At 38.4% G+C, this 16,223-nt stretch overlaps 1 protein-coding gene across 1 annotated transcript in view; it reads right to left on the reverse strand.

Moving 5' to 3' along the window:
* Positions 1 to 16,223, reverse strand: part of PARD3B (par-3 family cell polarity regulator beta) — a gene marked incomplete at its 5' end in the record, with an annotated part of 291,514 nt that overhangs the window by 137,034 nt on the left and 138,257 nt on the right. The window contains 2 exons of the mRNA XM_009582067.1: positions 3,963 to 4,197; positions 5,197 to 5,403. Coding sequence (XP_009580362.1) covers positions 3,963 to 4,197; positions 5,197 to 5,403 — 442 coding nt within the window. The remainder of the gene's footprint in view (positions 1 to 3,962; positions 4,198 to 5,196; positions 5,404 to 16,223) is intronic.

Here is a 16,223-nt window from a genome sequence, read left to right on the forward strand (position 1 = left end):
TGGATTATAGAGACTTAACTAATCAGTAATACCCAGTGTCATCTGCATTTCAAATCTCCAGTATATTAACCTACTTTGCTCCAAGTGCCACAGTCATTAAAATGCTGCAGCCAAGAGTTCCAGTTAATACCGGGTAAAACCACAGGACTTTTTAAAAAACAATGATTACAAAAATAAAAGCACGATTTCTTGATGGTCTCCCTGACTCACAGTCACCTAAATAAAGCTTCAATCCAGAAAAAGCTTAGCAGGAAAGCAATCATTCTTTTTTTTGTATGTGTAAAAAAAGACCAGGAACTACAAGTAAATAGCAGCTGAGCAACAGATGAGGCACCAAGTGAAATCTGTTAGCAACTGCTAACAGCTTTGCTATTTTCTGTTGTTAAATTAAAAAAAAAAAGTAAAAAAACCAATGCAGTAGCAAGTCCAATATGTTCAAAAATCTCAGATGCAAAAGACTAAAGCTCAATGCTTCTTGTACTACAGATAAATACTTCAGTTTGGTTTTAATATCTTGAAATGCTTTGTTGTTGCTTATAAGGCAGAAACAAGCCAGTTCACATGGACATACTGTCAAGATAAAACTTGTTATAGCTGTATATATGACTCAGCAAGTATAGTACAAAACCCCGACCATAGACAAGTGTGACACTTCCAGCAGCTACTTCATCCTCAAATTCTACTTTCTTTTGTCCTTTACACCTGACCCCTAGTCATTTCGCCAGAAAGTGCATGTGTCTTCATTAGCACTGAGCTTTCTGGCAAAATCTCAGAAATATTTTCACTGTCCTTCTGGTCCTGGAGCTTTCACCACAGATGATCATCTCCTACTTATCTCAACCCAATCTTGACATGGGTTCAGCAAGTCTGTTTTCCTGTTTGGATGCATCTACGCAGCACAGTAGAACTATGTAGGCACAGCTGAAATAGCTCTGAACAAAGCAGCCCACAAATTACAAACAGTATGAACGTATCAGTGTGGGGTTCCAGCTCTCGGTAGGATCAATTAGTTACATGGCTGCAGTCACTGCACTAGTTTAAAACATTCACAGCATCGCCCGGTCCCAGGCAGATATATCCTCTTCCCACTCCTGCCAGTTGCTTTCTTAACTTTTCTCTTGGGTCTTTCTCTCTGTCAGTCTAGCAGGGGCTCTGTTCCTTGTTCCTCATTTTGGTGGTCTCCCACATGGGAGATCACAGTACAACTACCGTCATATCTACAAAATGCATACTACAGATTTCCCTTCTCTGTCCAGCTTTCTGCTCCCTTATGGTGTTTACATTTCTAATGCCTCCTATGGCAGGTTCCCCTTCCAATTTAAACTCAGCATGTCAAAAACTGAGCTCATCTCTGTTTCTAAATACTTCTCTCTACTTCTTTCTCCTAAGATACCAAGAACCAGTAGTCACCTTGCCTGCTGCAGAAGCTCCCAACTTTGTCGTCTTCAGCTTCTCTCTTTCTTTCCACAGATGTTCTACCAATAAAACATGCCAGCTTCATCTCCACAATGTCATAAAAAAATCTGGCTGTTTCTTTCCATCCGTGCTGCTAAAATACTTGATCATTCAAACCTTCTTACTGCAGTTTCCTCCCTCCCTAGATCTCCTGACACTCACTCCTCAATTTCACATCAGTGCAAAACTCCAGTTTGAAAAATACCTCTTGAATCTAGTATTTAGTCAGTATTTGACCCCTTCCAAGTTCCCCCATTACTTCCCTATTATTTCTTTTAAAAAAAATCAGATTGTTTTTGTTTCTCATGTCATCCACAGCAGTTTCTCCCTGAAAAAATACCATCCTGGTTCTGCTCATCTTGAGCAGGACATACAGTCCCCAATTCTTTTGTAAGCTCACACTGTTTGCTCTCGTTCAATCTTCACAGGTCATCACCATTCTTTCACTTTTATTATGGCTGGGATTCCCTAGGACTCTCACCTTCTCAGGAAGGAATTTCTTGTCAAGAACAATTTTATAAATTCTAGGAAGAAACACTGATGAGGACACAGAACCTCTAAAAACCTCCCAGCTGAACCATTAGCTCTTACAAACAACTCCTTCTCTGTTCATTATAACCTGTTGCTTCCACCTTTGTGGCTTTGTAGAGATTTTCAATGGTGTGGGATAGAAATTCCCATTCTATGCTGCCATAGAGATAAATAAATATTATCAACAATTACTGTCTGCTGGGAAGACTATCAATCTAAATAAAAAGCAAGCTTATGAAAAGAACAGATGCATAAAGCTCGTGTACAACCAAAATGTGAAATATATTGTGAAAAAGGGAATCACTAGGAATGGTGAACCTATTGTTCCCAGCTTTGCATATTGATCATTATCAGATTTTTTGTCAACTACAATTGCTTGTTTTGGATTCTGATGTCATCCCATGTTCTTTGTTGCTAAGGCATCAAACCCCCATAAGTAAGACTTTGCACTTCGAACTTCGAATCTGCCAGTGATACACTGAACAGAATACTCATGGTTTTGTCAGACCTCTGTGTCACTCCCCTCCTCTTCCAACAGCCCTATTCACGCCAAAGAGTTAAAAAGAAGAATGAAAATAGACATAAAGCTTAAGATACACAAGAGAGTTGTCGAAGTCACCCTCCTAATTATTCAGTGTTTTGACTACTGTTCCATTTTAAGCCCTATTTCTTTAAACAGTATGAACACAAATGCATGTGTAATGCACAGGTGTATGTCTCCACAGAATTCCTAAAAAGCCCCATTTGAATGCACACTGATATACCCACGCATCTTCATCTTATGAACACTAACAACTGCTGAAATCATGCAAATTTGGCACATAAGCACGCCTGTATATTTTTGACAGTATCTCTACAGTGTTCAAAAGTTGATAGGACAATTTTGAGGACTCCTATTGATGATACATGGAAGAAAGTCAGCTAAAACCTACCATATCAATATAACATGAGCCATTTGACTCCAGAGGACATATCAACAGAAAGCTGCAATGCGAGTTCATGTATCACCGTCCTAATGAATATCATTTTAAGTGAATGATCTTGCAGCTGATTACTAGTTAAGTGCATCTTTGCCTAAGCAATGATTGTGGCTTTTGTATGTATCTGGCTTATCTGCAATACAGCATGCTAAGAAACACCAATAGCTTCCTAAAGCTTACATTAAGTGTTCAGTGCCACAAGTAACCACATGATCATACAGTCTAATCTTCTGCAGGTGATCATTAAATTTCACTCACATACCCTATATTAATTGCAAAGATCTACTTAAATGGAAACACTTTAATCCTCAATAGAGTAAACAGGTACCAGAGGCAGGGGTGATACCAACCAGAGTGCCTACAGCACCAAAGGCTCCAGCAATAGCAAGGAAATGAATGGCCTGAAGAACTTTGTCTAATCTCTGATGATTCCAGAGATGCAAAACCAACCAATAACCACAGAAGAAATCCAAACACTTGCATGCTGGGCAGGGAGGATGGTGACCACTGCAGGCAATGGCTGAAGCTGTGAAGCGAAGATTTTACCATAGCTAGTGGTTTTTGGCAACTGCAAATGTTACTAGACTGTTTACAGTAACACCAGCACTCCTGCTCTCCCCAAAGCTTGTAAAGGAAGCAGATAAGCAAGGAAGAGAAGGCGCAGGTCTGAGCGTGGGAGTGGGTCATGTATTACTCAGAAATATTCCCCATAAAGCCTCCCCCACCGACACACGCTTGTTTTAGCCTGAAACCTTGAATCTTTTCTGACATATGGGAATGAATTTCAAAGGCACAAAAAGACATTTTGTCTGCCAAATGTCTTCTGCCTCAGCTACAAGTTTGGTGTAAAAGTATAAACTGCTTTCTTTTTAAATAACATAAACATTATTTTGAGTCCAAGTGAAATAATTTTTTCACTACTTTATGAGAGTATCAGTTGTTTCCTATGTTATAATGAGAATGGGTGGCTGTTTTGCTTTTTAAATGCAAATGTACCTCAACATGACACCAAAGCCCTTCTTCTTTTTCTTTTCTAGATCTTCATTTTCTTCCTTCCTTTTCTTCTCTTTCATTTTAGATTTGCCCTTTTCCTTTTTCTTCTCTTTCTCTCTATTTTTTTTGTCTTTTTTTGCTTTCGTTTCTGCATCTTCTATTTCAGGGTTCCCTGGAGAGACAGATTCCATGTTCTGAGCTTCTTGACCAGAGTGAGAGCTCTTATCAGAGAAACCATCTGCACAGAATGAAAAAGCAGCAGTGAGGATGGCTAGGGGCCACCAAATGCAAACACATGAAATACAGCATGAGTGTCTACAAAGTGCTCAAATGACTCACAACACTTACTCATTTAATTGAATAATTTAAAAAGCAGACTAAACATATCTAGTGAATTCAAGTAGATTTCTATTGTAAATTAAATACAGAGTTATTGTAGTGACTTGTTTTCTAGTTGTTATTCCTGATATAAAAATCCTGACATGGTGAAACACTATTCTATTTGAAATCTAGCTTGTTAACCTCCATCAGCTCGAGAAAACTGACATGCTGGGATGCAAACACTGAAAGCTTACTTCAAGAAGAGATTCTGGTGACTGACATAACCAGCCTACGTAACAAAACTATTTCATTCACTCCCTGGAATCTTTCTACTTTAGTGGCTGAACAAGAAATACATCAACTGTTCTGTCTCGTTGCTTCTAGAAGCTGTGTTGCTTCTAGAAGCTGTGTTGCTTCTATTTGGGGGGCTCAGGATCCAAGCACAGTTTTATGCTTCATGCTAAAGAAGACATATTTCCAGACTGGGGTCTATAAGCCCACGGTGACAGAATGAGCAGCAGAGTGCTATCAATACACTCTGCCTTGTCTATAACAGGAAACAAATTTCCTGGTTGGAGAAGGGGGAATTGTAGACAGCTCTGTAAAACAAGCAAGACAATTTTTAATGTAATCTGAAGAAGGCAGCTGCTTCTTGAAGTTTAAAAATATAATTATTTAAGGATTGAGTTCTAAATCCTCCAACCCACCCCCGCCCCAATGGAGATCAGTGAAAGACTTTACACTAAACCCAGTCAAGGTTGGATGGACTACTGCAAAGACAGCTCTATTCACTGGAAGACATGAGCAGCTTTTAAAATGTGATCAACTTTAACTGGACTAAAACGCTTGCTTATGTGCTTTACTGAGTTGGCCTAAGTGAAGGTGGCTCCCTCAATAAGTCCCATTAACAACATACCCTCTTCTCCATCTTCAGGTCCATCGTAAGACTTGTCAATGGCAGCTCGGAAACTCTCATTACACCCCCGACCACGGACCACATGAGGCCTGGGTCTGTGAAAAGGGAGTTCGTTCTTCCTAACTTCAGCCACAGCAGTCTGAAGACTCTCAAGAGAACTGGACTTCTTCAATCCCAGAGTAGGACCGAAATCTTTGCCAGAAGAGTCTGGAAAACACACATTTAAGTTTTTATACCTAAAACCACACAGAGAAATGAAACTAGTCAAACAGATACATTTAATTGTGTACTTTATTACTTGGGGCCTTTGAAATAGTATGCAATCAATGTAATTTTTTCTAAAAATAACATCAAGTTAAACCTAGTTCAGTAGATATCCCTGTTCAGACTTGGAGGGAATGGCACATAATTTACAGACCTGACAACCGTGATGGGCAATAGCTGGCTCGCTCTATGTTACTTTAAAGCCTGCATCAGCAATAAGGATGGGGTTGCTTCTTCCCCCTTTGACAGTAATGTCCAACTGGACAGTGCTAACAGTCTCAAGGAGAACATTATCCTTAGAGTCACAAAAACAAACACTGCTACACAGCAAGAGTTTTGGTTTTTAGAATGAGTTACATTGTATGAATGGTTGATATTTTCAAACACATTTCTCCTGTGAGAAGATATTATTAGTTCTCTCAGTCTTATCCAACCTTTTTCTTAAGCTGAAACTGGTACTATGATATCAACACACACAGCAGGTTTTTCAAGAAACAAATATTTCCAGCAAAGTACAGCTTAACATAAATGATGTTGCTGCCTCTTTCCTTGTTTATAGGCATAAGAAAGCACTTCATACAAAAAAGAGCAAATACCTTCCCACGTCTCCCAAACCTTTCCTCTGTTTCAATGCTTGACTATCTGACCTTAAAAAGGCTTTATTTTGTGGCAGCATTAGTGTTAATTAGTATTAATATAATGATAGCAGACTAGGTAAAGAGAAAAGTCCGACGAATACATGCATACCAGTCAATGAAGAAATTTACAGCTTAAATTTAAAAGCGTTTGTAGCATCTACTTAGTTTTTATATGGTAGAACAGTAAATGTGACATACAGACACTGAGGAAAAGACTTTGCCTTGCAATATGCCTTCTGTCTTTGAGAACACAAATGCTTTTTTTTTCAACTTTTAAGCAATACTAACGCAAGCAACAGGAGAATATAAGAACAGAAGACCTTCACATACATGTCAATATAGTGTCGTGTCTGAAAAGATTCAAGGATCACAGAAAAGAGAGATATGTCAGTACTATATGCTGTGATTTCAGCAATCCTAGAGCGCAGGTATTTCTGAACTAAAACAGTGTGATCAGCGAATTCTTACAAGGAAAAAAGCTAAGAATTGGCACCAAATAGAGACTCATCAGTAGTGTCTACATAACGCAATTTACACTTCCATCACCTGCAGACTGCTATGGGGGGGGTGGGTGGGATGTGTGTGGGGGGATGTGGAGACAAACAAGCTTAAGGGAAGCCTGGTTGCTCGGTCACATAGTGCAACCTTCTTTTGTTCACTAATTGCCATTCTGGAGACTACCATCATTGCCAAATTAGCAAGTGCTAAAATGGAGTTAGAGCAATGACTTGCATACAACATAAAGGTGCTTAAAATCACTTAAAAACTCTGCATTAGTAAAGAGGCACTGTGGTGCCTATCTCAGGCTGAGAAGGAGCAAAACCAAGGGAAGCATATCACTGTAAAAGGCAGCAAAGTGAAAGCCGCTCTGATCAGCAGAGAAAAAGCTTTCTTGGTTTTCAGTCAGAAAACAGCTTTGTTGGGTTGCTTTTGCAGAAGGTAGGGCACAGCGGTAAATCTGGCGGAGCGCGGCAGGCTGAAGTGGCCCAAGGAAAGCGGAGCTCTCAGCCAGGCTGGGTCACAGGCCTAAGATGGCAGCTGCCTGGGCGGAGGTGGGCAAAGGCATGCCAGGGGCTACAGCTCCCACCTGTGGGCAGCAGGCACCCAGTGCACTGCCTGCGGAGCCTCCGAGGAGCGGTATCCACTGCGGGATGGTTTAAAGGCGGCTACAGCGTCCACAAGGAAGCAATGGCCGCAGCCCCACCTCCAGAAGCCAGCAGTGCAGTCGCTGCGAAGGGCCACCGCTCTGCAGGGCCGCAGGGTGCCCCTGGCTCGGGGAGGTTTTGCAGCCAATGCCGATTTCCAGGCTGCTGCAGCTACCCAGCTACCTGAAATAGCTGTGTCAAAAGCCAGCGCAAAGGTGTTTATATACACATCCCAGTACAAGCTGTACTACATTAAATTAGTGCCCTAAGCTGTATTACCTGGGAAAAAAAGTCTCAGGTTAAACGTCGGTTAGCACCTGTCTTATACAAAGCTAAACCAATTACTCAGACTGGAAGACTACCCTTAACGTATGAAGGCCATTCCGAAGAAAATCCAAACCAACACCCAAGGTTTGGAGTGACACAAATGTTACATGTACCAGAAAGCAAGCTGTCTGCTCAGCCTCGCTGCAGTGTGCCCTGCACACACTGTGATGCAGTTTTTAGGCACCTGGTCACATACTATCTAGTTCAGTCAGAGTCACCAAGAAAAGGTTCTTTGTCCAATACTTGCCTTAAACAATTGCATGGAAACTCAGAGTTACTGGCAAAGTATTTTTCTTTCTGTATAAATAGTCTTTATTTTGCTATGTTGTCCTAACATGAAAGTTCCCCTGAGGAATTAATTTTAGTAATAACTAGCAATAACTTCCTGTTTCTTGATATTTTCAAGAGAACACTTACAGTGACTTTCATGTATTATTTTCAGTTTGCTACTAAAAAGAGGAAAAAAGAAACTAAATGGAGCACTCTCTAGCTACCAAGTAAATTCAGAACACCACTACCTCGGAAAACTGAAAGTCCCCGAAAGAAATAGAATTGGCTTATGGTCACTTCGTTGCCTAACATCATGAAATAACGTGTTACCTGAAAGGACAGTATAAAAAGGCAAAGATTAACTATATTTCTCCCTTACTGGCAAAGAAAGTTAAATTTCCTCTGTGATCTTCCTGTGTTCTACCACTGAAAAGGTGTCCACATTTATTAAAAAACTGAGAACCTTTGGTCACAGATTAGTATTAAGCATTTAGTTGCCCCCTTCTAAGACTGTAATAAGTTAGTCTGAAATTTCACTGGCAACATTTTAAGTTTCTCACTATTACCATGAAAACCCACCCGTGAAGAAGCATCTGAACCCAGGTGAAAAATAATTGAATTTTTTCTTATTGATGACAGTACTAGCAACGCAACCTCATTAAGAAGGGGAACATTCAGTCAAGGAGTTTACATCCTTGGACATTCTCACCAGGGTTTCAGTGAGAACTTTGTATTTTTGCAATTCAGCTTTTATTCCTTTTTTCTTTCAATTGTAAGGCTGCAGCAACCACATATTAGTGCACAACTAAAGATACAGGAGCTGAGGAGCTTCCCTAAGCAGGGAGACCAGTCCCCTTGGTTTTACAGCCAGTATCTATTACTGGATGTTTTACAGAGAAATGCACAAGACTCTGTACCGAACATGTACCAGATCCCAACTAGGGAAATTTCTCTCCCCTGTCACCCCCAGTACCTTTTCCATTTCTGCAGACCTTTAGGTAAGCCTGAAAACATGAATTTTTCCTCATGGGTAAGAAAAAAGACCAACCAAAAAAACCCAAATAAACAACAAAAACCCCCTCTCATCTTTTACAAGTTATTTACAGGCATTTCTGGGGGTGCATGGTGTGTGTCTACATATCTAGCCCTACCCAGATTTTGAATACAAAAATGTAGTTTGGCAATGAGAATTTAATTGTTCACTGTGTAAAAATGTTTCTTTTTATGGATTTTAAATTCTTGAGCCCCCGTTTTACTGCTTCTTGTAGTACAATGATAAAAAGTTAACTGAAGCATCCACTTTATTTTTTTTTTTTTTATACATGGTGAATTACTTTATGCATCTCTACTGAATTTATGAGAGAAAACAACAACTGACATCAGTACCTGCCTACGACTGGCTAAAACCAAGTGCTGGTTCCTAGATGGTATCTGTAACTGTTCATCCTTTAACTGAAAGATGGTATTACACATACCTTAATTTTCTGCTCAATGCCAACATGGCTACCACATTTTTTTTTCTTAATGTACTAGTAAAAGCAAACCTGCTTTCTGTTCTTTTATTACTATTATTATTAGTTTCAGGTATTTCCAGGCTTCTCTTTTTCCTACATCTGCACATTCCTTTTCTTTTTTATAGCCCAGCAGAAGGAAACATGCCAAAAGCAAGATGTCAGTCATGAAAATCAAAGAGAAACAAATGAGACAGCATTGTGGGCAATGCAAGCCACCCCAAAGGCACGTGTAGAGAGATTGGAATTGAAGAGAAGCCATGAATCACTGCCACTCCAAGTGAAATACAACTCCTAAGACACCCTAAACAGTAAACATTTTATATATTTATCATTAATTTTACTTTTTAGATAATGATTCTTCTTGAAAACTGAAACTATATGAATATGCCTAAAGGATAATATTTAGAGGAAGGTATTTTTGTGAGCTAGACTAATTTACTATTTACATTTTGAAAGATAAAGTGAGGTAAAAACCAGTTATGAAGAAAAAAAGAAGGGAAAGTGTCACTGAGACTGAGAAACTAGAATAAACACAAAGTATCAGATTATAAATAGTCTGGCTCTGTATTTACCAGAGCCCTAAACACACACATTCCTGGTTCCTACTGCATTGCACATGATGAAGGTGCATGTGTTACTAGGGAAGAGAAAATGGTTATTAAAACAGTGAGTCTTCTACCCTGTGGGTACTGGCATGCTGGAGATAGCATGCGAGTGCTTTTAGCAGGCAAACAACTGTTTGTTCGTGAAACACCAAGGCTAATTTCTTTTGTGGTAGGACTCAGAGTGAGATATGCCAAGAGCTTCTCAGGAAGCAGCTACAGTCCGGTGCCTGTGCTGCTTTGGACATATACCTCAGGTAACATTCATGATGCCCAACCTAGCCTCACTGAACTCGGGCCTACCCCAACCTAACTGATCTAACTGCTCGCTCTACTGTTATCTCTTCTCTAAAGTAATTGTGGCATGTTTAAAATACCTTTGATCCATATATGTTCCCATGATATTCAAAATACAATCAATTCACAGATCACATATATGTTGGGGTTTTTTTACACAAATTAATGTATTGCTAACCTGCAGAGGCAAGGATAGCAAGCATGGTTTCAGAAACACTCCAACTTTTGTTCAGGAAGGAAAAAGCAGGATTTCTGTTGTACAGAATCAAATTATATAGGTATCAGGCTGGTAAAATAGACCCCTCAGCAAAATTAGTCAAAATAGATCCCTGCTGTAGGGATACCTTTTGTATGAGAATGAACCAAATCTGTCACCCAAGCGAAAGATACCCAACCAAAGATACAAAAGGCAAGAGACATCCAGTAAGACTTGACTGCTTTACTCTCCCCTCAGCTCCTTTGGAAAGTTACCTCTAAATAAATTGGTGTATAAAGTGAAAACTGTGAGTGTCTCTTTTAATAAGCTTAAGGTCAAAAGATAAAACATTTGTCATTATTACCAATCTCCATGTGCCATAAACATCAGAGAATAGGTAGACAGACATGGTTCTTACCCACAGGGTTGCAACATCATATGGTGACTTTAATTCATGTTCAATTCCTTCTGAACCATTTTGTTTAATGTCGTTTCATTTATTTCTGGTAGGATTCACAGTATGCACAACTGCAAAGGATTTTTTCCTCTCACGTACATTTTTATATTCAGATACTTCCTCAATCATCAATCGATTCAATGCAGAGAATGATTTGGGAAGGAGGAATTTGAAAGTCATTACATCATTTAGCTTGTGATTTTCACATGAAGATCTTTAATAATTTTTGTAGAATAACCTTAGATCATACTGTAGCCTTTTCTTCAACACTAGTTTATACAGGTAGCATAGGAAAGATTATGAAGGGCTTGATAAAAAGCAAGAGAAAAATCACTATCTTGCTATCACATATTAAAGACAACATGTATTGTTTTGTTCATTATATACCTCAAACCAAGCATTCCAAATTAGAAGCAGGAATATGGAACGCAGAACAACCCCCCACCTGACAGGAAGAAAAAAAAAAGTCTAAGAAAGAGAAATCAAAGCATGGGAGAATTTAACAAGTTCTCTGATTAAAAGAGCCAGCTACAGTCTTCAGATTTACAGATATTTCAATCTATTTTACTACATATAATGATTGCAATTTAGCTCATATTTGCACAAACGGCAATTTCAACGATGAATAATGGCAGTTCATAATTTGTAGCCCAGAAGGTACACTGAGCTTTAGCCAACTGCAGAGGAAAGGCTTGGAGTAAGGCAGCCATTAGGCAAGAGGCAAAAATGCACTACTGTCATCTTAGAAACGTATGTTAGTGTCACTGTTTTCTATAGTCTTATCACTAACAAACAACAACACTGCAAAAGAATGTGCTAATATTTCAAAAAGAATAATATGTCCAGTATTAAACGTCTCAAAAATGCTAATAAGTTTCACAGTACAACAATATTAAAGCTAAGAATTAGGAGCAAAAGAAGAAAGAGGTTGAAGCAAAAGCACTCAGAGAAAGGGCACATGCATTTGCAGGGTTAGTCCTGAATGTTGGACAAAATGCAGCCAAGCCTGCCTTTGCACAATAGAACATCTGATGTTATCTGTTGAAATAATCAGTTTTCTTCATTTGGTTACACAAGTTTAACCTCTCACATAACCTTCTACTTCACAGTATAGCTCTGCATCCAGTGAAGAGTTTTCCTTGGCATTTGAATCCCTACTCCTCCAGCAGGCTAGTGTTCTCTCTCTAGTTGGTGCAAACTGAAGCACTTGCCCTTCGAACACGTCCCCGTATAAATTAAGCTAGCTGACCTTCTACAAAGCAGGAGCTTGCTCCTCAAGGATATTTATGTATATCAAACTGATTTTAGATATAGCTGTTACAACCTGCTAGAGGAAAACAGCTATAGGAAAAGCAATGCAGACAGGAAAAAGTCCAGTTTTTAGAAAATATGATTCCTCAGTGATTTCAGGCACCTCGTAAACTGATCAGTCTGGAATTGAGTAGTAGTAAAAAAATTCCAGTGCCCTGCGATTGCTTTACTGCTACTTCCACATCCACCCTCTGATAAGGTCAAACATTTCAATCCGGCTTTAAAAGACTGGGACATGTGACACTTTCTAAGATTAATTGATATAAATTACACTTCTCAAACTAAACCAACATTTTTGTTCCCAGGCCGAAGTTTAACATGAAGTGAGAGTCCCTGCATTAATATTTAAACAAAGTCACTTTTAATGGTATGAGGCTAGCATCTAGAGTATTATCTTTGACCTGTGGGACAGAGGAGGAAACTTCTTCAGTAGCAGAACAGAAGAAAGCAAGCCAATATTTACATTACATTCATGGTTATGATCTATTTCGTTAAGCCTTAAGCCTATTTTGAAACAAGCTGTTGAATTATTACTCAATCTTAGTCATCAAGCCTGAAATCATATTTTTAAAAATGACTAATTTAAATCAGAAGTAACAAATTAAAAGGATGCAAAAAGTTCATATTAAGCTTTCTGTTTTCTTCACTAATTCAAAGCTTTTTTGAGTTCTTTTACACGTGAATGCAGAAAGAAATTCTCTCATATCAATCATTTTATTCACAATTATTTTCTTTTTAAAAAAGTGGTATGTCATTTTCATGCATCAAGTTTTGGCCTGGACACATTTTTACAAACACTCATATAAGCTGCATGTTAAAGATTGCTTTGAGTGTCAATTGGGGATTAATTTAGGCTATTACTGTAAAGGAAAAGCCAAGCCAAGGCAACAAAGAAAAATACATTTCAATGTCACCAATTTAACTTGCAATTAAAAAATTAATTATATAAAACACTTCCTTTGTGTGTGCTTTTCCTTATCTGTGAACATTAAGACTAAGAAAAAAAAAGCTAGATTTTTAACAAAATAACCTGGAAAAAGGATACCTTTTGCTAATAATGCCATTGCTTTTGCACACCTGCCCGCACTCTGATCAGTGAATCCTACATGCTTGAGATAGGTACAAGCTCTCTTTATTGCTAACCCCCCCACCAAACTGCCCAACAGCTGCTCTAATTTAAGATGTTCTAAATATTGTTGCCATGGGTGACACATGAACACGGAGTAAGGCAAAGCTCTGCTAATAAAAAGGCTTTCACAGCATTTCAGTCCTTGCTCATAAGTAAAGTTAAAATTTATGGCTTTTAAAATACTGGATCTGAGAGAGGTCAGGTTAAATGGCTGCTAGTAATAAAAGGAATCAATATGCCACAGCATCTGAAGCAGCCAGCAAACTAAATAAACACTTCATCCAAATCCACTTGGCCCTGAATTAAAAGAACATAAAATACTGTATTTATTTTGTTTGCCCTCCACCAGTCCATGGTTTGCATCACTACATCCGCTTGAATTCTACACAGAGCAAGCAACAAACATGTTGGCCAAGTAGCAATTAAACTGTATGTCAAGGCTAGGAGCAATTAACTGGGCATTAACCTTATCAGGGAACCACTTCTGGATTAGCCAACTACAAACAGGCAAACATCTCAGTCTGGGAAGATTCTGCCACGTGTATTTACAAAAGCTTCAGAGGACTCAGACTTTCTGTCTCAGGCACATACAGAGTAAATGAGCCATTTCCAATAATAACCCTTTATTCATAAACCGTGAACAAAACCAGAATCACCTTTTCCAGTGATTAGCGTGTCCTATTAGCATAGAAATGCAAGACAGTGTGTTCCTTACAGCACTTTAAAATAAAGCAGACCAAAAGAAGTAGTGAACTCACATCTTTTGCTCCTAATCTACGTTTCGTTCAGCTTATAGATTCATTTCCAGAAGAAGTTATGAAAAACTATTTTCTTCTGTTTATTTGTACAATGTTTAAATAGAAAGTGCATAGGTTAATTTTAAGTTTAAGAAATTAATGCACATTTTGATTGAAGTTGCCAGCAGATAACGTATAAAAAAGGCACATATACACCTGCTATCTACACATACACACATAGAGGCCATTCATGCATATTTTTGAAATTGCTTTGTTTGTGAGTTTAATAACATTTGTCTTGAAACAGTTTTGAAAAGTTGATATCAAAATCCAACTCTTAAATGGGAATATGCAGAATTTTGTCAAACCTACTATTAACTAGGAGAAACGGTCATCTGGCACAGCTCTGACTCAAAATCCCCACAGAATTTGAAAGGATTATGTAGGTTTTAAGCAAAAGTCCTCAGCAAAGGTTCCTTTTTATTCCCCAGGGAGATTTTTAAGATCATTTGAATGCTTAAAAATTTGATACCAGTATTTTATTATTGATTTCTCACAGCTGAATCCGTAGTTGTAGCAGTATTGGGTCTTTAACCTAGCTTTATTTTACATGCTTCAACCTTCTTTGTTTTTTCTCTCCTTAAACTATCCTCTGTACTGAAACTTCTTTGCTTGGTCTCATTCCAGAGATGAGGATTGGTTTTAGAAAAACAAAAAAACCCAGAGAATACACCTCCCTCTTGCCATATCTGAATAACTGAGGAGTGAGAAAAGTACATTCTTCCAACCTGGTAATACTTTTTTTTTTCCCCCTATTCACCAGTAACTCAAAAAGGACTGAAAGGAAACCTTTCAGGCTTTGCATGCAAGCAGGCTGTGATCTAGGTCCTTCACTACAGCTTTTAGAGAAGAAAAGTCTAATTTCCAAGTCTAGGTTATTTCCTCTAACATTAGTTGGATGGGTAAACTTGGCCATAAACTTGTGCCTAAAGTACAGGAACAGAAATACATATGTACTCCCACAGGTACGTGAGCATATAATGATATTCCACATGCACATTTGCAGCAACTGCAATGATCCCATGTACTGTCACACCAGAAGCTAGAAAGGAATACTCACACATGCTCCTCAGTCTATGTGTTTAAATAAGTTGCAAAGTTTAATAAGAAACTCAAGAACACAGGTCATGTGAGCAGAAAGAACGTAAGTAAACTAAAGACTTTAATATTGAGAACAATTATTTTGTAGGTCTCAAAACATGAAAAGCTTTTCAGGGCTTTCTTCCACAAAACTGAATCCTTAGAAAAATTCATGTCCAATTCATGGAACAAATGGCACAGAATTTTCCTTCTAAACGGCTGCAGCCAAGGATTTTGCTAAACTGTTCTGTAGTGTGCAAAGATACGGACTCACACCCAATGACATCTGGCTGTCTTCTGGGGTTTTAACAGACACGATTCGCAACTGGATTACAATCCCAGCCTTACTTAATAACAAAGTCAAATACTACTTTAGTTATACTGGTTAACTCTGAGACCTAGTGTATACGATTTACTCCTTTACATTTGTTTGGGCATGTATAGTACAACCCTTCCTTAAGAGGTTTGCAGCTCCCTTGCTAGGTATGTCATCGTGTGTCATTTTAATTAAAAGGTTATTTTTCAAAGAAACCAGCAAACGTGTGAATGAGAGATCAAATAAAGCTGGTTTCACAAATCTGTATTTTTGGAAAACTCATTATATTCTCAGATATTTAGCAAATGTGCACCTAGCCTTTAATATCCCACATGGAAAAAGGAACCTCCCCAGATCTCTAAGTTTTGTTTCCCCTGCAGCAATTTTTAGTATCCTAAAGATGTTACTCTAGTAATTACCAAGTTACGTGTTTAGGATCATTTCAATATGCAGTTTTGCATTGCTACAATGTGTTTAAATGGCAAATTAGAAAAGCTAATGGAATTGCTGCATGGAACAACTTAGAATATGATTTAACTGTAGTAGCAAATGAATACAAACTTTTCTTGAGATTTTCTTACCCATTTTTCTTGCCTATGTACAAATGACGTTACCTTGTTCCCTTTCACTTGCCCAATAAATGGAGAGTAGATACAAATATGCTCCCAAACAGAGTATGTTACC

The sequence above is a fragment of the Fulmarus glacialis genome, unplaced genomic scaffold (genome assembly GCF_000690835.1).
Source record: "Fulmarus glacialis isolate BGI_N327 unplaced genomic scaffold, ASM69083v1 scaffold8677, whole genome shotgun sequence".
NCBI lineage: Eukaryota > Metazoa > Chordata > Aves > Procellariiformes > Procellariidae > Fulmarus > Fulmarus glacialis.